This window comes from Ranitomeya imitator, chromosome 3, assembly GCF_032444005.1.
Source record: "Ranitomeya imitator isolate aRanImi1 chromosome 3, aRanImi1.pri, whole genome shotgun sequence".
NCBI classification, from domain to species: Eukaryota; Metazoa; Chordata; class Amphibia; order Anura; family Dendrobatidae; genus Ranitomeya; species Ranitomeya imitator.
This window is the reverse complement of record NC_091284.1, coordinates 799,534,572-799,557,856: the sequence shown is the minus strand read 5'-3', so window position 1 is coordinate 799,557,856 and position 23,285 is coordinate 799,534,572. Positions and strand designations below refer to the sequence as shown.

At 45.3% G+C, this 23,285-nt stretch overlaps 1 protein-coding gene across 5 annotated transcripts in view; it reads right to left on the bottom strand.

The window, feature by feature from the left end:
- GRIA4 (glutamate ionotropic receptor AMPA type subunit 4) overlaps positions 1–23,285 on the bottom strand; it is a 491,449-nt gene that overhangs the window by 172,058 nt on the left and 296,106 nt on the right. For all 5 annotated transcript variants that reach the window (XM_069759215.1, XM_069759217.1, XM_069759214.1 and 2 more), the window contains exon 6: positions 5,323–5,481. In XM_069759215.1, the coding sequence (XP_069615316.1) occupies positions 5,323–5,481 (159 nt within the window). The remainder of the gene's footprint in view (positions 1–5,322; positions 5,482–23,285) is intronic.

Here is a 23,285-nt window from a genome sequence, read left to right as displayed (position 1 = left end):
TGATTTCGAACCTTCCGGGCTCTAAAAATGTGAAGGTGGATGCTCTGTCTAGGAGTTTTGTGCCCGACTCTCCGGGTTTATCTGAGCCGGCGGGTATCCTCAAGGAAGGAGTAATTGTGTCTGCCATCTCCCCTGATTTGCGGCGGGTGCTGCAAAAATTTCAGGCTAATAAACCTGATCGTTGCCCAGCGGAGAAACTGTTTGTCCCTGATAGGTGGACGAATAGAGTTATCTCTGAACTTCATTGTTCGGTGTTGGCTGGTCATCCTGGAATCTTTCGTACCAGAGAGTTAGTGGCTAGATCCTTTTGGTGGCCCTCTCTGTCGCGGGATGTGCGTACTTTTGTGCAGTCCTGTGGGATTTGTGCTCGGGCTAAGCCCTGCTGTTCTCGTGCCAGTGGGTTGCTTTTGCCCTTGCCGGTCCCGAAGAGGCCTTGGACACATATCTCTATGGATTTTATTTCTGACCTTCCCGTTTCTCAAAAGATGTCAGTCATTTGGGTGGTCTGTGATCGCTTTTTTAAGATGGTCCATCTGGTACCCTTGTCTAAATTGCCTTCCTCCTCAGATTTGGTGCCTTTGTTCTTCCAGCATGTGGTTCGTTTGCATGGCATTCCAGAGAATATTGTTTCTGACAGAGGTTCCCAGTTTGTTTCGAGGTTTTGGCGAGCCTTTTGTGGTAGGATGGGCATTGACTTGTCTTTTTCCTCGGCTTTCCATCCTCAGACTAATGGCCAGACCGAACGAACCAATCAGACCTTGGAAACATATCTGAGATGCTTTGTTTCTGCTGATCAGGATGACTGGGTGTCCTTTTTGCCTTTGGCTGAGTTCGCCCTTAATAATCGGGCCAGCTCGGCTACCTTGGTTTCGCCGTTTTTCTGCAATTCTGGGTTCCATCCTCGTTTCTCTTCAGGACAGGTTGAGTCTTCGGACTGTCCTGGTGTGGATACTGTGGTGGACAGGTTGCAGCAGATTTGGACTCAGGCAGTGGACAATTTGACCTTGTCCCAGGAGAAGGCTCAACTTTTCGCTAATCGCAGACGCCGTGTGGGTCCCCGACTTCGTGTTGGGGATCTGGTTTGGTTATCTTCTCGTCATATTCCTATGAAGGTTTCCTCTCCTAAGTTTAAACCTCGTTTTATTGGTCCGTATAGGATTTCTGAGGTTCTTAATCCTGTGTCTTTTCGTCTGACCCTTCCAGATTCTTTTTCCATACATAACGTATTCCATAGGTCATTGTTGCGGAGATACGTGGCACCTATGGTCCCATCTGTTGAGCATCCTGCCCCGGTTTTGGTGGAGGGGGAATTGGAGTATATTGTGGAGAAGATTTTGGATTCTCGTGTTCCAAGACGGAAACTCCAGTATCTGGTTAAATGGAAGGGTTATGCTCAGGAAGATAATTCCTGGGTTTTTGCCTCTGATGTCCATGCTCCCGATCTTGTTCGTGCCTTTCATGTGGCTCATCCTGGTCGGCCTGGGGGCTCTGGTGAGGGTTCGGTGACCCCTCCTCAAGGGGGGGGGTACTGTTGTGAATTCTGTGGCAGAGTTCACTCCTGTGGTCACAAGTGGTACTTCGGCTGATTCTCTCTGGGAGCTTCCGTTTGTGGAGGAAAGTGGTACTGCTGCTGCTGAGTTTCCTCCCTCAGGTGATCTGGTGAGGTCGTTAGCTGCTTCTCTACTTAACTCCACCTGATGCTTTGATCCATGCTTCCTGTCAATGTTCCAGTGTTGGACTTGTGTTTCTCTGGATCATTCCTGTGGCCTGCTGCTCTGCATAGCTAAGTGCTTCTTTGCTATTTGTTGCTATTTTTTCTGTCCAGCTTGTCTATTTGTTTTGCTGGAAGCTCTGGGACGCAAAGGGTGTACCTCCGTGCCGTTAGTTCGGTACGGAGGGTCTTTTTGCCCCCTTTGTGTGGTTTTCTTTAGGGTTTTGTGTAGACCGCAAAGTTATCTTTCCTATCCTCGTTCTGTCTAGAATATCGGGCCTCACTTTGCTGAATCTATTTCATCCCTACGTTTGTCTTTTCATCTTACTCACAGTCATTATATGTGGGGGGCTGCCTTTTCCTTTGGGGTATTTCTCTGAGGCAAGGTAGGCTTATTTTTCTATCTTCAGGCTAGTTAGTTTCTCAGGCTGTGCCGAGTTGCATAGGGAGCGTTAGGCGCAATCCACAGCTGCCTCTAGTTGTGTTTGGAGAGGATCAGGAATTGCGGTCTACACAGTTTCCACGTCTCAGAGCTCGTTCTATTATTTTGGGTTATTGTCAGATCACTGTATGTGCTCTGATCGCTATGTACATTGTGTTACTGAATTGCCTGTCATAACAGCCCAGCAGGTGTCCGCAACTATTCCGGACAAGGTGGATATTCCAAGCCGGTATTGGAAGTGGAGGGATGATAAACTCTCTCCGGTTGCCAGAAATCTGTAAGAAAAACAAACCTCCAAAAAATTACAATCTATTCTATTTATGGTGTGGTTACACTAAAGAAAGAAAGGAAAATACCTAAAACATACAGAAAACACAAAATTTGGACTGTCATTGGTTTAGATTTGGAACGTACTTTAATGTAACCAGCAGACGTTCCTCGGGTGGAATCGCTCTACGGAGCTGGGTGTCCTATCTCCGTATGGCTCCTTGGACACGAGCAAGCAAATCCCGGAACGAGTCTTGCGACATCCTTGTATATTCCTGGAATTTCTCTGGGTTGGCATTAAGCTCACCATACAGCGTGTGATAGGCTCCACGGCTCTCACGTAGTTCGATAATGGGGTGTCTCCAAAAACGCCTACGTTGTCTACTTCTCCATCTTTCGCGATTTCTGTCTTGCTCCCAAGCAAAAGCACAGGCAAGAAACAGCGTGATGCTTAAATCCAGGTTGAAATAAAAGCTCTCCATGTGAAGGTCCATCATGACACAGGATACAGGAGCAAAATCTGAAGATTACAGCTGTTCAGGGGTCTATATATTGAAATCCCATAATACACGCCCTCTGTAGTCCCATTGGCGGTGTCTGGTTATCTAGATTTTTCTCTTGTGAAATTTCTCTTCATGCGCACCAAAAATGCAAACGCATGAAAAAACGCATATAAACGCGTACAAACGCGACATTTTTTTTACTGCATGCGTCTAAAAAACGCCACGTTTGTACGCGTTTATATGCGTTTTTTCCACCCCTTGCGGATGCGTATTAAACGCTGCGGATTTAAACGCAAATGTGAAACTAGCCTTAATGGATCATATATATTAAAACCAGTAAACATGTGTCACTATGCCTCTGAGCTCACATATACCCACTAGAGTCGACCACTCAAAAAACAAAACCTAAAAGCACCCAAATAACAATTTTGGAACGTTCACATAGCTCCACCAGATTAACAAAACAAAAAGTTCCTACGCATTTCAGAAAATACTGTTTTCCAAAACACCTAGGATTTGTATTTGGTTCTGAGGAGCTTCTGTAGGAGCAGGTGACTTCAATGTGCAGTGCTGAATGTGCTTACTTTGAACACTAACGAGACGCTACTGGCGGAATTCATCATTTGACCTATTTTGTACTCACTTTCTTTTTTTTGTTTTGTGTCCTTAATTGCATCTTTTGGTGCCAAATTCATGAAAATAGTGTACGAAATTCATGAATTTGTCACAAAGTAAAAAAAAAGGGCTTTCTTCCTGTATTGAACTAGTTTTTGAGACTTTGACTGTGAAAAGTCACGCATTGGCACCAAAATTCGTAAAAAGTACAACCAAATTTTGGCATATTCAAGAATATTCCCAAGGGAAAAAGGACTGGATTGATGTTGTGTTAAATTTTGTGACTTCTTACAAAATCACAATTGATGAATCAGGCTAGAATATCTAGACTCACAAAGTGAAAAACAAAAAAAAAACAAAAGGTAGCGCACAAATAAAATAGACTTAAAAGAAGGCGTACATACAGCAATGAATTGGGTGCAAATATAAAAAGGCACAAGACCCAAAACAGGCGCAAAGACAATGATGAATCGGGGTCTTAGCCTTTCATGGGAGGAAACTTTTAAGCTATCATACTACAGCCTTTAGTAGACTCAGAAAAGAAAGTTGATTTGAGGCTCCACTTCATTATCAGTAACACACCGCATCCACCGTGTAAAGGCAGCTATGTATGGAGGCTATAAAAATGTATAATGATTGGTGATTTATGATTGCAGTTTTTTTATGCCTTCAAGTTAAAAAAAAAACTTTATTTGGGTGTTTTTCTGTTTAGTTTTTATGTGGTTCGCTGCAGAAGATACACATGGGTGCATTAACACATGTTTAATGATTTTTATGTATTTTTAATTGGTGTGGTTTGCCATTAGCAACATTTTTCTTGCAGCTGTATGAACTGAGTAAAAGTGCTGGTCATACTGTATATTAAAAAAGCAATCGCATCAAAGTTTTTCTCCTCTTAATATACTGCAGTCATCAAATTATATAGCACTGTGTGCTTACAATTGCTCATTTTGTCTTTCTACCCAGATAATTCTTCTCTTTTCTCTGCTCTATGTAGAAACAGGAAGTCTCTTATCTCTGCAATAATCATTCCCCTTTTCAACTTCTGACCCAGCTGCTCCCGTCTCGACCCTGCCAGGGACTTTTGCAGTGACTGATGCAGGGAAAATTGACCTCCTTTTTCTACATAGAGCTTAGAAGGATTCAGCTAGTCAGTTATTAATCATGTGATGTCATAGACCTAAGGGAAAAGAGAAGAATTATCTGGGTAGAAAGGCAAAATATGCAATTGTAAGTACAGAGTGCTGTATAATAAGATGACTGCAATATATTAAGAGGATAAAAGATGTGATGGTAGTGCTTCTTTAATATGATTATATACCGTAGCACACTTTATTTCACATAGTATGGTTATGGCCGGATAATAAGGAGGGCAAATGGGGCAATTTCTGCACCAGCACTTTAATACCTCCACTGATTATCGTTCTAACCTACTTTCCAGATGTGCCAAAGATCTGGCCACAGAAGTCAGAAACGACAGCACAAGGACGCACTTAGCCAATTGTTCTTAAATCCTATTGGCCACAAAGTTAAGAAGAAATGGTCTTGATGGTCCTACCTACTACCTTAAAATAAGAGGAACAGGAACAGGAACAGTTTTCAAACTGAGTGTTTTTGGTTTTACTATTCTCTTTTGTACCTTAAAATAAGGAATAGTCCCTTTCTTTTTGGGTATATCATGAAGTTCTCCATTTATCTTCTTTATCTAGTGGGAGTAACTCATTATGTCATGAATTGACCGTACCTATTGGCATCATGTTTTATCGATTTAGGAAAAAAAATACCTTTGGTGGAGATTCCGATCCTGGATATTCCCGCTGGTCCAACGTCTTCCAACGCTGCATTAATTCTGTTACTATTGGAGTATTAAAATCAACCAATTGGAATCCTGTAACATTGGCTCCACCGTGCATAAATCTGTCAAGCGAAATGTCCTTAATTCCCTTTAAAAAAAATAAAATATAGTTTTAAACTAATACCATAGGCAAATCTACAAAAAGGTGTATAATACTCATTGAAGGGATAAGCATGGACCAGGGGTGTTCCTATATGAGGTGCAGTGGTAACAGCCCTGGTGCCTAAGTGGACATCTTTCCAGTGGCAGACACAGACGGAAGAAGGCCCCTGGGCAAGAACGGTATATGGGCCCCCTGTGACAGAAGCTGCTTACTGATTTGAAGGTGGATGTGGCCCCTTTTCCTCTTGGGATTGCACCAGTGGTATGCCCACCCCTACATCCCTCTAACACAAGGGAGGGCACTAGTATTATAAATGTCACATGGTAGATGGAGGCCCTGATACAGATCTTGCATTGGAGTTCAGGAACTTTGAGTTCTGCTACTACCACACTGCATTAACAGCTTTAACTCAGAGAAGTCCCCGGGATTCAATTTACGGCCAGTGAGAATAAGAAATGCACAGCTTATGATTTTCAAAACTCTCTGACAAGTTTTTGAGTGTCCGTTTAATTTATAGGCTTCATTAATATATGAATTATGTTTATAAATTCAGACATTTCTTACATGATAGCTAGTAACAGAATACGTAGCTGCATAATAAGTAAAGACGCTCCCTGTGTCCACACAGCATAGTCACACCTCTATACAAGTCTTTGTTTCGGTGTTTATTCATCACACCCTAAGAGATTTGGCAGACTATTAACACCTTCCTTACTCCAACACATGGACATTACATTTTAGACATACTTTCTAACAGTTATTACCCATGGAGCTATATTGTTTTCCCTAGAGATTAGCAATACTAAAGGTGTTTGACAGACACTCTTCCTCCTTGCTGGAGAGATATGGCTCCTGTCAAACATCTAAGGTCTATGTCGTTAAAAAAAGGTCAAAGGAAGATAAAAAAGAAAACACAATCATGTGAGTGACAGTATATCTGAGTAATACTAATTACATTAACTGTCTAGACCTCTATCTATACCTTCTATCTTTTCTGATGCATCCTGAAGTACCATGTCTCACCAACATCGTCAGCATATACTCAACCAGCATCGGCAGACCAGTCTCACCAGCATTGGCAACCCTATCTCACCAGCATCGGCAGACCAGTCTCACCAGCATCGGCAGCCCTGTCTCACCAGCATCGGCAGACCAGTCTCACCAGCATTGGCAGTCCTGTCTCACCAGCATTGGCAGACCAGTCTCACCAGCATTGGCAGTCCTGTCTCACCAGAATCGGCAGACCAGTCTCACCAGCATTAGCAGTCCTGTCTCACCAGCATCGGCAGACCAGTCTCACCAGCATCGGCAGCCCTGTCTCACCAGCATCGGCAGACCAGTCTCACCAGCATCGGCAGTCCTGTCTCACCAGCATCGGCAGACCAGTCTCACCAGCATTGGCAGTCCTGTCTCACCAGCATCGGCAGACCAGTCTCACCAGCATTAGCAGTCCTGTCTCACCAGCATCGGCAGACCAGTCTCACCAGCATTGGCAGTCCTGTCTCACCAGAATCGGTAGCCCTGTCTCACCAGCATCGGCAGCCCTGTCTCACCAGCATCGGCAGACCAGTCTCACCAGCATCGGCAGCCCTGTCTCACCAGCATCGGCAGACCAGTCTCACCAGCATCGGCAGACCAGTCTCACCAGCATCGGCAGACCAGTCTCACCAGCATCGGCAGCCCTGTCTCACCAGCATCGGCAGACCAGTCTCACCAGCATCGGCAGACCAGTCTCACCAGCATCGGCAGCCCTGTCTCACCAGCATCGGCAGACCAGTCTCACCAGCATCGGCAGACCAGTCTCACCAGCATCGGCAGCCCTGTCTCACCAGCATCGGCAGACCAGTCTCACCAGCATCGGCAGACCAGTCTCACCAGCATCGGCAGACCAGTCTCACCAGCATCGGCAGACCAGTCTCACCAGCATCGGTAGACCAGTCTCACCAGCATCGGCAGACCAGTCTCACCAGCATCGGCAGTCCTGTCTCAACAGCATCGGCAGACCAGTCTCACCAGCATCAGCAGACCAGTCTCACCAGCATCGGCAGCCCTGTCTCACCAGCATCGGCAGACCAGTCTTACCAGCATCGGCAGACCAGTCTCACCAGCATCAGCAGACCAGTCTCACCAGCATCGGCAGCCCTGTCTCACCAGCATTGGCAGACCAGTCTCACCAGCATTGTCTCACCAGCATTGGCAGCACAGTCTTATCAGTATTTGTAGCATAGTCTCATCAGCACTGGCATACCAGTCTCACCAGCATTGGCAGCATTGTCTCACCAGCATTTGTAGCATAATCTCACCCGCATTAGCACCATAGTCTCACCACCATAGGCAGAAAACCTCAAATACTAATATCGATAAAGCTGGATGACAACCAGTAAAACCCCCGAGAGTATATTTTTTACTAGCTAGGTCTAGGCAATTCTCTAATATTATCTGTTATTATGATTTCAGAAATTAATGGTAATTTATTGTGCGGGCCACAATCTATTGCACTATACGTTATTGCTTTTTATATATATGTTTTATATATCATACCGATACATTAGTAACAAACTAGAATAGATATCTTCTTCGACTGTAGTTTACCCGTAGAAATAAATACATCTTTCATGGGTTAAATAATAGATGTTTCTGGCGAAATAACAGCGGAAGGTTTATGCTATTGTGAGATCAGAGGAAAAGTGGAGGCAATCCTGATAAAAGCACAAGGCTGTGTTGTGATGCAGCTCGGTGGCTCCGGAATCTCAGAAAATCTCAGCCTGACTAGAAGCTGCAGATCTGTCTCCAATCCTTCATTATGGAGGAGATACTGATCCTGTGAACTGAAACAGCCCGGAGTCAAGCAGAGATATTGGTAAAAGGATTGCAGTCCTATTGTCTTCCTTAGATAGGCAGCTTTTTAACTCTTTCATTGTTTACTGTTGGACGAGCGCCATGTCCCGAAACCAGTATGTGAGCAAAATTGGAAGTCACCATTTCATTTTCCGAACCCCTGTTTGTTATAAGATTCCCAGATTTAAAGTGATTGACGAAGAAACACATTCTATCCAATAAACACGGGGGACAGCAGCAGGAGAAGAGTGGGTTGAGTGGTTGGGGAAACACTGATCTATTCACTCAAGTGCCTAAGGGTACCGTCACACAGTGGCATTTTGATCGCTACGACGGCACGATCCGTGACGCTCCAGCATCGTAACAATATCGCTCCAGCGTCGTAGACTGCTGTCACACGTTGCAATGTACGACGCTGGAGCGATAATTTCATGACGTATGTGCGATGTAGAAGCCGTTGGTTACTATGCGCACATCGTATACAATATCGTGCACACCTTTGTTACACCATGCGATCATGCCGCCACAGCGGGACACTAGACGACGAAAGAAAGTTTCAAACGATCTGCTACGACGTGCGATTCTCAGCGGGGTCCCTGATCGCAGGAGCGTGTCAGACACAGCGAGATCGCTGGAACGCAGGCGCGGGCTGGCCCAGGTGGCAGAAATGCATATGCCCCCCGGGCCGGTGTCTAAGCAGCTGCACAGGGCCGCTGGAGGACTGGCAGTGACTAATACATAGCGCACCTGTAGTGCGCGATGGTGTCATCCCGCCAGCAGCCCTGACATGCAGGCTGCAGGGGTATGTGATGAGCAAGCTCCTATGCGCCACTGCCACTCTGAGGGAGAGAGCCAGCAGCCAAGATGAAAGGTCAGCATACCGGCATACCCGCCTGTGTGTGCACGGAGCTCCGGCTTCTCCTGCTCTTATCTGCTATCCCGGCAGAGAAGGAGAGATGGGGGAGGTGCCGGGACAGTGCAGAGCTGTGAGCAGGAGAAACTGAAGAGCTGCACATGGACATCAGCCGCCCCTGCACCACAGAGGAGAGTGTCTGTGTGTGTATGAGGAGAGAGTGTGTGTGTGTATGAGGAGAGTGTGTGTGTGTGAGCTGCGTGCGTGCGTGTGTGTGTGAGCTGCGTGCATGTGTGCGTGTGAGCTGCGTGCATGTGTGTGTGTGAGCTGCGTGCGTGTGTGTGAGCTGCGTGCGTGTGTGTGTGAGCTGCGTGCGTGTGTGTGAGCTGCGTGCGTGCGTGTGTGTGAGCTACGTGCGTGTGTGTGAGCTGCGTGCGTGTGTGTGAGCTGCGTGCGTGTGTGTGAGCTGCGTGCGTGTGTGTGAGCTGCGTGCGTGTGTGTGCTGCGTGCATCTGTGAGCTGCATGTGTGTCATTATACAGTGGGGCCGTGCGTGTGCGTGTCATTATACAGTGGGGCCGTGCGTGTGCCTGTCATTATATAGTGGGGCCGTGCGTGTGCCTGTCATTATACAATGGGTGTGTGTGTGTGTGTCATTATACAGTGGGGCCGTGCATGTGCCTGTCATTATATAGTGGGGCTGTGCGTGTGCCTGTCATTATACAGAGGGGGGCTGTGTGTGAGTGTGTGTGTCATTATACAGTGGGGCCGTGCGTGTGTGTGTCATTATACAGTGGGGCCGTGCGTGTGCCTGTCATTATATAGTGGGGCTGTGCTTGTGCCTGTCATTATACAGTGGGGCTGTGTGTGTGTGTGTCATTATACAGTGGGGCCGTTCGTGTGCCTGTCATTATACATTGGGGCCGTGCGTGTGCCTGTCATTATACAGTGGGGCTGTGTGTGTTTGTCATTATACAGTGGGGCTGTGCAGGTGTGTCATTATACAGTGGGGCCGTGCGTGTGCCTGTCATTATACAGTGGGGCTGTGTGTGTTTGTCATTATACAGTGGGGCTGTGCAGGTGTGTCATTATACAGTGGGGCCGTGCGTGTGCCTGTCATTATACAGTGGGGCCGTGCGTTTGCCTGTCATTATACAGTGGGGCCGTGCGTGTGCCTGTCATACAGTGGGGCCGTGCGTGTGCCTGTCATTATAGAGTGGTGCTGTTGCGTGTGTGTGTGTCATTATACAGTCGGGCTGTGCGTGTGTGTGTCATTATACAGTGGGGCTGTACATGTGTGTGTGTGTATGTCATTATATAGTGGGGCTGTGTGTGTGTCATTATACAGTGGGGCTGTGCGTGTGTGTGTGTGTGTATGTCATTATATAGTGGGGCTGTGTGTGTGTCATTATAGAGTGGGGCTGTGCGTGTCATACAGTAGGGCTGTGCGTGTGCCTGTCATTATATAGTGGGGTTGTGCGTGTGTGTCATTATACAGTGGGGCTGTGGGTGTGTGTTTGTCATTATACAGTGGGGCTGTGCGTGTGCCTGTCATACAGTGGGGCTGTGCATGTGTAATTATACAGTGGGGCTGTGCGTGTGTGTGTCATTATACAGTGGGGTTGTGCGTGTGTGTCATTATACAGTGGGGCTGTGCGTGTGTGTATGCCATTATATAGTGGGGCTGTGTGTGTATGCCATTATACAGTGTGGCTGTGCGTGTGTGTGTGTCATTATACAGTGGGGCTGTGCGTGTGTGTCATTATACAGTGGGGCTGTGCGTGTGTGTGTCATACAGTGGGGCTGTGTGTGTGTCATTATACAGTGGGGCTGTGCGTGTGCCTGTCATTATACAGTGGGGCTGTGCGTGTGCCTGTCATTATACAGTGGGGCTGTGCATGTGCCTGTCATACAGTGGGGCTGTGTGTGTGTCATTATACAGTGAGGCTGTGCGTGTGTGTGTGTCATTATACAGTGGGGCTGTGTGTGTCATACAGTGGGGCTGTGTGTGTGTCATTATACAGTGGGGCTGTGCGTGTGTGTGTCATTATACAGTGGGGCTGTGTGTGTCATACAGTGGGGCTGTGTGGGTGTCATTATACAGTGGGGCTGTGGGTGTCATTATACAGTGGGGCTGTGCGTGTGTGTGTGTCATACAGTGGGGCTGTGTGTGTCATACAGTGGGGCTGTGCGTGTGCCTGTCATTATATAGTGGGGTTGTGCGTGTGTGTCATTATACAGTGGGGCTGTGGGTGTGTGTATGTCATTATACAGTGGGGCTGTGTGTGTTTGTCATTATACAGTGGGGCTGTGCGTGTGCCTGTCATACAGTGGGGCTGTCTATGTGTCATTATACAGTGGGGCTGTGCGTGTGTGTGTCATTATACAGTGGGGTTGTGCGTGTGTGTCATTATACAGTGGGGCTGTGTGTGTATGCCATTATACAGTGTGGCTGTGCGTGTGTGTGTGTCATTATACAGTGGGGCTGTGCGTGTGTGTGTCATTATACAGTGGGGCTGTGCGTGTGTGTGTCATACAGTGGGGCTGTGTGTGTGTCATTATACAGTGGGGCTGTGTGTGTGTGTCATTATACAGTGGGGCTGTGCGTGTGTGTGTCATACAGTGGGGCTGTGTGTGTGTCATTATACAGTGGGGCTGTGCGTGTGTGTGTCATTATACAGTGGGGCTGTGCGTGTGTGTGTCATACAGTGGGGCTGTGTGTGTGTCATTATACAGTGGGGCTGTGTGTGTGTGTCATTATACAGTGGGGCTGTGCGTGTGCCTGTCATTATACAGTGGGGCTGTGCGTGGGGCTGTCATTATACAGTGGGGCTGTGCGTGTGCCTGTCATTATACAGTGGGGCTGTGCATGTGCCTGTCATACAGTGGGGCTGTGTGTGTGACATTATACAGTGGGGCTGTGCGTGTGTGTGTGTCATTATACAGTGGGGCTGTGTGTGTCATACAGTGGGGCTGTGTGGGTGTCATTATACAGTGGGGCTGTGGGTGTCATTATACAGTGGGGCTGTGCGTGTGTGTGTGTCATACAGTGGGGCTGTGTGTGTCATACAGTGGGGCTATGTGTGTGTCATTATACAGTGTGGCTGTGTGTGTGTCATTATACAGTGGGGCTGTGTGTCATTATACAGTGTAGCTGTGTGTGTGTGTCATTATACAGTGGGGCTGTGCATGTGTCTGTCATTATACAGTGGGGCTGTGTGTGTGTGTGTGTGTGTGCCATTGGTGCATTCACTCTGTCATTCTTTGGACTGCAGACTTGTGCTTCTCACATTGCTGGCAGTGCTGTGGTCATTTGGCGGGTGTGTGGCTGTAAGTTTGTGATTTGCATACATGCGGTCACATGCCGACCAGACTTGCATGGCCTAATGCAACTGTATTGAACAAGGCCCAAAACAGTCTAGTCGAAATGTGGCTGGGAATATATATATCGCATGCTTGCAGTCACAAGACCACCTGTTGCCGGCACCAGAGAATCTTCATAACGCATGATATGAGGATTCACACATAGTGACTGTAGACATGTAGCATAAGATCCGACAACCCCTTTAAGGATGAGCCGCTACTCATGGGCCACTGCTGTGTGCTTGCCCCCCAGGCTAAAATTTGCCAGTCAGCCACTGCTGGAACGTCACGGATATATCGCTGGAACGTCACAAATCGTGCCTTCGTAGCGATCAAAATGCCACTGTGTGACGGTACCTTAGGTTAGTGAGGACAGGGGGCTTTGCCTGGAAGGGATTGTCAAAAAAACAATCTGTAGGCAATCAGGCCATGAAAATAATTACAGCAGTTGGAGAGAAATGTGCTGACCTTATTGGGCACACTGATTAGATTATTCTAAAGGGTTATTTCCAAAATATTAGGTTATCCCCTATAAACCAACGGGAACCCACCATGGTTCCAAGATCAAGTCTATAGAACCTGAGAAATGGGCTCAACAGAACCCTTTCTTGAATGGATCGGAGGTGCACATTTTCCAACTATGCTCCATTAATTGTCTATGGGACTGTTGGAGAAAGCCAAGATTCAAGACCCCCGTCTGCAGAGAACAGTCCTGGGTCTATGGGACTGTTAGAGAAAGCCAAGATTCAAGACGGGGCTCTGCACAGAACAGTCCGGGTCTATGGGACTGTTGGAGAAAGCCAAGATTCAAGACGGGGCTCTGCAGAGAACAGTCCCTGGTCTATGGGACTGTTGGAGAAAGCCAAGATTCAAGACCCCCATCTGCAGAGAACAGTCCTGGGTCTATGGGACTGTTAGAGAAAGCCAAGATTCAAGACGGGGCTCTGCACAGAACAGTCCGGGTCTATGGGACTGTTGGAGAAAGCCAAGATTCAAGACGGGGCTCTGCAGAGAACAGTCCCTGGTCTATGGGACTGTTGGAGAAAGCCAAGATTCAAGATGGGGCTGTGCAGAGAACCGTCCTGGGTCTATGAGACTATTGAAGAAAGACAAGATTCAAGATGGGGCTGTGCAGAGAACCGTCCTGGGTCTATGAGACTATTGAAGAAAGACAAGATTCAAGATGAGGCTATGCAAAGAACAGTCCCCGCTCTACGGGATTGTCAGACAAATCCAAGATTCAAGACAGGGCTTTGCAGAGAACAGTCCTGGGTCTATGGGACTGTTGGAGAAAGCCAAGATTCAAGATGTTGCTCTGTAAAGATCAGTCCCCGTTCTACTGGACCATCGGAGAAAGCCAAGATTCAAGATTAGATTCTGCAGAGAACAGTCCCCGCTTTAGGGAACAATCAGAGAATTCCAAGATTCAATACCTGGCTCCGCAAAGAACATTCCCGGGTCTATGGGACTGCTGGAGAAAGCCAAGAGTAGCTTTCCGCTGCATTCAATACGGGACTCTGCAGAGACCAATTCCGGATTCCAGAGCCCCAATCTCAGAATCATTAAGGTCCTAGTGGTTGTACGCCCTGCAGCCAGTAAGTGATGCATTATCCTGTAGATGAACACACTGTTAACAATGAGATCATTTGATTTTAAATGTATGAAGATAAAAAATCCTAAATACAATAAGATGACAGCAACAGAAGTGGAGTGTGCTGATCTTGAAGGACAGTGACTTGACCACTTTCTCTGCTTCTTTTATGGGTGAATTTGCAATTTATACCTAAATTATAGTCATAAGTTCTTGAGAATTAAGAAGATTTTAATTTTATAGCTTACTGCTTGTTGCTTAGGTTACTAGATTGTTCTGTAGTCTATCAAGGGTGGTCTGTTTACTAAGCAATGAGTGCGCATTTGCAAGCTGTTTGAAACGTAGCTATGAAGCTGTCCGAATCGCTGGACCTGGCCGCTTTCAGTCCTTCTGTGTTTTCTTGATGTTGCGGAGGCAAAGCCTCCTCATATAGCAGAATCGGAAGCACATAGTTCAGACCATGTCACTAGTTTAATCTATCAATCTTGCGCTCCTGAAGAAAGAAGATTAGACAAATTCTTTAAATGTATTAAAAGAACTAGAAGGGAAACGCCACACGGTCAAGTGACAAGACCATGACGCGGTCAATAACTCCTTGGCTGCATGAGGTTTTTACATACACAAAAAAGCTTGACCTGTTTTTTCTTTTATCAGGGTCATTACTACAGGTGATCAAAGTTGATGTAAATTTGAATATTAAATTTGGGTGGTGAAGTAAAAAATGCACTATCAAGTACAGTTCCTTCGGTTTTGCACAAATGGTTCCCAGGTACCTATAACTTTTGCTAGCGCTGTGGGGAGTGTGAAGGCACATTAGTCCACATCTGGTGGTCTTGTCCAGCTCTTGTGGTGTTCTTAAAGTGATTTTTGAAGTCACAGGAATAGCAATCCCCAATAAACCAGAAGCAACCCTATTATTCATGTTTCCTGTGTCGGGACCTGCTTTTATAAAATCGCTTGTAAAGTGAATCGGCCAGGAAGATTGTACTGAGTAACCTATAGACAGTGTCAGGTTGGCGTTGTTATACTGATTAACATGATACCTTGGCTGATTAAATCCATCTTGCGGTTGTTGTTTAATCTGTAGTTGTAGTTTTCAGTTAAATAGATTCTCGTGCTCAGGAGCGGGACTGTGGGGGGTCTTTATCTGCACCGTGATCTGCTGTGAAATCACTGAGCTTGAACTGCGGTGATCTCATGACTGACTTTTTCCCACGGTGCTGAGGTCACCGCAGTTCAGCCTGCCTGTGAACGCAGTCTCAGTGACCGAAGGTAACCTCGATGACGTCACCGCTGGTCAATGATGCTGCTCTCGCAGAAGCTCAGTTACCAGTGGTTCGCAGTCTGGATGGTCGCATCTTGGCACCTTCCAGGTTGAAGAACTATTTATACCCCAGACATGGATTACGGTGTCTGACAGAATGACAGAAAGGTGAGGGATATTGCTTATTTTTGGTTTATTACAGGAGACGAGGAATTCAGTAGAATTAGGTTTTAGGTGAGCATAACTGTGTTTGTTATTTTTAAATAAAAATGAAAACGTGTCTTTTGTTTTATTTCTAATAAAATACTTTATTCTGGCTGTGTCTTTATTTACCATATAACTATAGGATTAGTAATGGATAGGTGACGTGTTTCTATTACAAATCTGTGGCCTTGATGTCACCAGACAATACAATGGTGACATCAACCACACAAATATAAACCCTACTTGCCACCGCTACAGAGCAAGTGGGAAGAGACAGGCAAAGTGCTAGAATTGGCACATCTAATGCTATGTTCACATTTGCGTTGTTGGGCGCAGCGTCGTCGACGGATACCGACGCATGCGTCATGCGCCCCTATCTTTAACATGGGGGGCGCATGGACATGCGCCGGTATGCATTGTTATGCGTTTTACGACGCATGCGTCATTTTGACGCACATGACAGGGCGCAGACAACGCTACTTGTAGCTTTTTCTCTGCGCCCAAATACCGGAACTTTTATATTTTATGACAATGCATACGTCTGAAAACGCTGCATTGTGCATATGCGCTGTGGGCTGCGTCGACAACGCTGCGCCCAACAACGCAAATGTGAACGTACCGTAATTGATGCACCTTTTCTGGGCAGCTGCGGCCTGCTATTTTTAGGCTGGGGGGACCTATATCAATGGCCCCCTACCAGCCTGAGAATACCAGCCCCCAGCTGTCAGCTTTAGCAAGGCTGGTTGTCAAAAATGGGGGGACCCCATGCCAGTCTTTTAAATTATTTATTTAAATAATTTAAAAAAACAGCGTGGGGACCCCTATATTCTTGATAACCAACCTTGCTGAAGCTGATAGCTGAGGGTTGCAGCCCCCAGCTGCGAGTTTTGCCTGGCTGGTTTTCAAAAATACAGGGGAACCTATGCCGTGTTTTTCATTTATTTATTTTTAGCACAGGCGACGGGTGAGGAATACTCCCATCAGCCTCTCCTGCTGTCACTGTTATTAGTAGCAGCAGGTGTAGGCTGATGGGAGTAATGGTCCCATTAGCCGCCGCCTGCTGTCATTGTTATCACTTTAATAGAACTCTCATCATTCTCCCCTGCTCTCACCGGGGAACAGTGCTTACTGTACTGCTTCTTCCCTGGCACCCATCCGTGTGGTACTGATGCGGCACACAGATGCCACACGACTGCCGCAAGTATTACACAAGCGGACACTGACCCCTCCAGTACCTTTTTTTCCGGTACTGGAAATATCAGGATGTGTGAAATTGGCCTAAGAGTTGTGCTATTCCACAATCATCCTTCCCAGTCCTGTTGTGACCCCTTCTTTGTTACTTTCAAATATTGGTTGTATAATAATTCCTGGACTGTGATGCGAGGACTCCCATACGGTATATTTGGGGAGGTAAGACCTTGTCAGGTCTCCTATGCTACTAATGGCGTTGATTTTGCCTGTTGAATTCTTTGATTTTCGTTTCTGTATGTTAAAAATTTTCAATAAAATTTAACATTGAACTAAAAAAGCACCATCAGAGAATGTTTCTTTTTACAGAAACCGCATGTCATTAACTACATACAGTTTTTGGCTGTTAAGTGGGTACCAAGCAGACGTCACAACCACGTCATCAGGCCTCACGCAAAAGCATCCGACAGTGGTAGTGTCATGAATGTGTTGTAAAAAGATCATTAGAATGATTACAGCAGAAGCAGAGGAGTGTGTTGATCTTGCGGAAGAAAGTGACCTAACAGGTTATATGATTGTATTCTCAAAAAAGGAATAAAATAATTTCTATGAAGTAAACTGGGAACAATTAACCAAATTAGATGGCAAATAAGGCAAGCAGCAGTATATGAGTGTGCTGCTTTTGTGGTAAGCAGTGACTTGTCCACTGTGACTATGTAAATTTAGACCTAAAATCTTAAGGTTTAGACAATGCAGTGAAGTATCATGGATTTTTAAAAATTAAAAGTAGATAATTTATCAGATTGACAAAGAGTTGAGGAACCTGTAGTTATTTCATTTAGTAACACCCAAAGCTACATCCACTTCGGGATGTTATTCTCTAAATCAATGGCAGCTTCAGTTTAACCTCTGAGCCAGGCGGGTGAATGGGCACCGTGTACAAATGATTTCTTTATTGAGTAAGTTCTGTCTTGGGTATCTTATCTGATGGAGCACAATGATCCCATTCTGTCTCCGTCCTATCTGTGCACTGCTGTCTTTTCGGACGGCATTAGATAATATAGGTAGGAGGATTTTTGCCATTTACTTTAAATTTCTTAGGAACCATTGGGTTTTGCGAACATAGATAATAATCTCCAGTAATGTCCCAATTGATCAAGTCACCGGTGAATTAACTTGTCAGGACTCCCCCTCTGCAGAATTCTGTATCATGTTCCTTTTGTGACTGAAAGTCAAAAGAAAAAGAAACTGTTTAATTAAAATGGGGTTTTCCCAATATCGCAAACCATCCCCTATCCAACCGAGAATGCAGAGCACCATCATGAATGGAAGTGCTCTTGCTAAGACTGCGCTCCATTCATTGTCGATGGGAGTGCTGGAAATAGCAGAGCATTGTCCTCGCCTTTTTCAACCAGTTCCAAAGCATAAACTAATTTTTGGGATCACTGGGCGACGCAGCAGTCAGTTTTCCCCGAAATCAGCAAAGTATGCCCTATCCATTGCGAAAAGTCAATTTTGCTAAAATCCCTTTAATGGCTTACTGTTGGACCATTGTGGGTTAAAATTTTTGCTGCATACCTTATACCAGCAAATACCATACTACCAGCATTCCTTTATACCAGTGTTTCCCAAACTCCAGTCCTCACGGACCGCACGGGTCATGTTTTCAGGATTTCCATAGTGTTGCACAGGTGAGACAATTCCTGATGCCTTGATGATACTTCCACTACTTGCGCAATACTAAGGAAATCCTGAAAACATGACCCGTGCGGTCCGTGAGCACTGGAGTTTGGGAAACACTGCTTTATACCCTTCGCCTTCCAATAGCATCAGCGACAGACGGAGATACCACTCCATTGCTCCTGTCTTACAATTCTGTTTTATTACAAGTCACTGCCTACTACAAAATCAACACTGTCTTCTTCTCCGTTGATTTGAAACTCTAGTCTCCTAAAGGGGTTGTCCCTTCTTATATGTACAGACGCGGACATAAACTAATTCTAGAAACAGCATCTATCTCAAGACCAGGCCACATTTGTGCGGCTGTAAACTGAAAGGTGGTCATACATGTGTGTATCTCTCCAGTCAGTGGTATGAGAGTTCCAAAAATTGCTGAGTACGCTTGCAGGGAAAAGCACCACTTCACAAAGCTGGAGTGGTGCCACTAATATGAGTTTCCTGCCCCTAAACTCATATTTACCAACCACCGTCGTCTTCTTCTATTATCACCATCACCCCAGTCGGTCTCCAGCAGTTCGTGATCTGCCAGATCAGTTTAGTGTTTGCTGGGCGAGCCGGAAGTCACTACTCAATGTAAGAGTATGAGAGCCAGAATGGGGCCAGAACAAAGCTCCCATAGACTTACACTGAAAGATTGTGACCGCTACCTCCAACTTCCGGTCAGTCAAAAGTTGCGGTCACAAGATGGTGGTGTGGGACCGGGGAAGAGCTGAAGACGGCGGCTGGTAAGTGTAAGACTAGAGTCAGAGAACTTACATTAGTGGCACCACTCCAGCGCTGCAATAAAAAATAACCACTGGAGTGGTGCTTTAATCTTCATTAACACAATCGTATCGATGCAAAGGACAGGTCACTTTCTTCCACAAAATAAACCTGCTCCTCTCCTGCTGTTGTTTCCATTTTTTCGATGTGGGACTATATTGTACCAAGGCCTCCAGCTAAAGCATCAGTGCAGTTGGCTCAGCACAAAGGCGATTCATCAAGATCGACAATCTTCACACGCCTGTCATGGTGAGTGGGTGAGCCGCATCTTAATGAATCTGGAAAGTGACAAGTGGTGCACGCCTTGCTGCAGATCTTAATGCATTTCCAGCTGGAGAAAGATTTGTGGTCGCCTCTGCTCATCATGAATTTGGTGAGAGGCGGTCTCCATGCCCCTGTACTGTATCAGCTTTGTCCATTTTGCTTGAACTGGGCAAAAATGGCACGAGACCATCAAAAGTTGCAAAATTTTTGCCCCCTTGAATTGCACCAACATTGTGCAACTTTTCAAGGCATTTTATGCCAAAATTCTGTCATGAAAGCTCAGGCCCATAGCGTGGCTGGATAATGGCTTAGTACATGTTATAAATAGAGATGGGAGAATCTTCTGAATTTGCTAGCTTTGCTGAATTTTTTTCCAAAAATTTGATTTACGGCAAATCAATCTGCAGGGAACAGAAAGTACCGCAAAGCCTTCAACTGCCTTGAAGACATGTGTTTAAAGGGACTCTGTCACCTGAATTTGGAGGGAACAATCTTCAGCCATAGGGGCGGGGTTTTCGGGTGTTTGATTCACCCTTTCCTTACCCGCTGGCTGCATGCTGGCTGCAATATTGGATTGAAGCTCATTCTCTGTCCTCCGTAGTACACGCCTGCATAGGGTGCAATCTTGCCTTGCGCAGGCGTGTACTATGGAGGACAGAGAATGAACTTCAATCCAATATTGCAGCCAGCATGCAGCCAGCGGGTAAGGAAAGGGTGAATCAAACACCCGAAAACCCCGCCCCTATGGCTGAAGATTGTTTCCTCCAAATTCAGGTGACAGAATCCCTTTAAGAGTCTGGAACTGTATCCAACTTGTTTTCAAGCTCTTTAATGCAAATACAGTCTCAGTAATGTCCAAAAGCCCCAAAATATATGGTTATGGGTAAACGGATGGTAACCATTCTTCACTGCTCTGCTGTCACACACTATTTGTACTGTTTGTAGCTGTTAGCTCTGACGTTCTCTCACTATCCAGATTCACCACAAACAGGCTACTGCATTCCCTGCCTCTGCTTTTATACAGCCTACAATAATCCCTCCTGTGCTAAACCATGGTGTTGTGGGTAATCCCGCCCTGCCGCAGCTGAGGCCTTCTATGGCTAATGCGATTTTCTGCAATGTAAAATGGTGGAGACAAGTTTCAGGCGATTTTTGCAAAATGAATCACAAATTGTTTGAATTCTCTCGATTCAGCAAATTCCTACAAATGCTACGTAAATTCAACTTGCATCGAATCGATTCGCTCGTCTCTAGTCATAATTATTACACATTAATTCTAGTCCCGTAAGGACAGGCATCGAGTGAATACAGCAGAAACGCAAGATTGCCTGTCTAATAAGGAACCTTGATTTATAATAGAGAGACAAAACAAAGAGCATTATATTCCACTTGAACATCCTGGATCTGCAATTCTAATTTTCCTACAGAATTTGCCTCTCTACACAATTAGTCTCAGACATGGAAATAAAGCAATCAAGGTATCTGTAAAAAGAAGAAACGCTCTAAATATAGCCGGACCGATCGTTCCGACAGATCAGCTTTATCACTGCTGGATTTTTAAATTGTACTTCACACTTGTTTAGAAAAGTGAGCACTTGGAATACTAAGTAGGACATTAGCACAAGCCGCAAGATGATTTTTAATAGTAGCGGTCTACCGCTACCAACTTAAAGTGTGATTCTCATAGCCGTCACTGTCTGCTTTATTAGGTTATTCTGGGACTGAAGGTCAAGTATAAATGTATCCATACACATCATATGGAAATCTGGTCAGCGTGTCCATAAAACAAGAACAGAAAAATATAAAAAAAAATTTTGGTTGGAATATGACCATGAAAAAAACATCTCTCCGTTGCCTATCTGAATTGACCACGCTCCACAATTTTGGAGGTTACTGCGGTGCATCTTTTTCCCATTTTCCCAGGTGTCTTAATTGGTTGGAATATCGTTACCCTCACTTTGACGAGGTCACCAAATGTGGATGTAACAATCTTGACAGCTTCAGTAGTAGGTCCACCACTCGTTAGCATAACGACAGAACAAAGGTCATTTTAGGTGCTCAATAGTGATGAGTGAACGCCTCCGATAAGGTTATCCGCCATGCTCAGGAGCTGATCCAGCTTCTTTGCCAGGCAGACAACAGCTCTGTCACATAGTTGTATCTGCCTATGACTGCAGAGACCAGAGCGTGCTCCTAACGCCGCCGTTTAACCATTTAACTACCGATGTCAATCTCTGTATCATTTAAAAGACGTCATTGCCAGTGTTGTGTGCTCCCTGCGATGTGGTTGCGGAGAGCCATTGGATTACTTCGACTGCTGGGGGCTAGTTCATTTTACAAAATCAATTAAGGAAGAATGATACCAGGCAGTACCACCAACACGAGAGTTAAGTACAACTTGTTTTTTTTTTCGCTCAACATAAAAATAAGCAATGGTTCAACTGTTATCAACGCGTACGACACCATCATGCTGAGGGTTTAATTGTTAAAACGCTATTTCCCTTCAGGTTGCAGTGCTCGTTAAATGTCACCTAGTTAAAAAGTTTGACAACCAATTAACCCCTTCATGACCCAGCCTATTTTGACCTTAATGACCTGGCCGTTTTTTGCAATTCTGACCAGTGTCCCTTTATGAGGTAATAACTCAGGAACGCTTCAACGGATCCTAGCGGTTCTGAGATTGTTTTTTCGTGACATATTGGGCTTCATGTTAGTGGTAAATTTAGGTCAATAAATTCTGCGTTTATTTGTGATAAAAACGGAAATTTGGCGAAAATTTTGAAAATTTCGCAATTTTCACATTTTGAATTTTTATTCTGTTAAACCAGAGAGTTATGTGACACAAAATAGTTAATAAATAACATTTCCCACATGTCTACTTTACACCAGCACAATTTTGGAAACAAAATTTTTTTTTGCTAGGAAGTTATAAGAGTTAAAATTTGACCAGCGATTTCTCATTTTTACAACGAAATTTACAAAACCATTTTTTTTAGGGACCACCTCACATTTGAAGTCAGTTTGAGGGGTCTATATGGCTGAAAATACCCAAAAGTGACACCATTCTAAAAAATGCACCCCTCAAGGTGCACAAAACCACATTCAAGAAGTTTTTTAACCCTTCAGGTGCTTCACAGCAGCAGAAGCAACATGGAAGGAAAAAATGAACATTTAACTTTTTAGTCACAAAAATTATCTTTTAGCAACATTTTTTTTATTTTCCCAATGGTACAAGGAGAAACTGAACCACGAAAGTTCTTGTCCAATTTGTCCTGAGTACGCTGATACCTCATATGTGGTGGTAAACCACTGTTTGGGCGCACGGCAGGGCTTGGAAGGGAAGGAGCGCCATTTGACTTTTTGAATGAAAAATTGGCTCCACTCTTTAGCGGACACCATGTCACGTTTGGAGAGCCCCCGTGTGCCTAAAAATTGGAGCTCCCCCACACGTGACCCCATTTTGGAAACTAGACGCCCCAAGGAACTTATCTAGATGCATAGTGAGAACTTTGAACCCCCGGGGGCTTCACAAATTGATCCGTAAAAATGAAAAAGTACTTTTTTTTCACAAAAAAATTCTTTTAGCCTCAATTTTTTTCATTTGCACATGGGTAACAGGATAAAATGGATCCTAAAATTTGTTGGGCAATTTCTCATGAGTACGCCGATACCTCACATGTGGGGGTAAACCACTGTTTGGGCACATGGTAAGGTTCGGAAGGG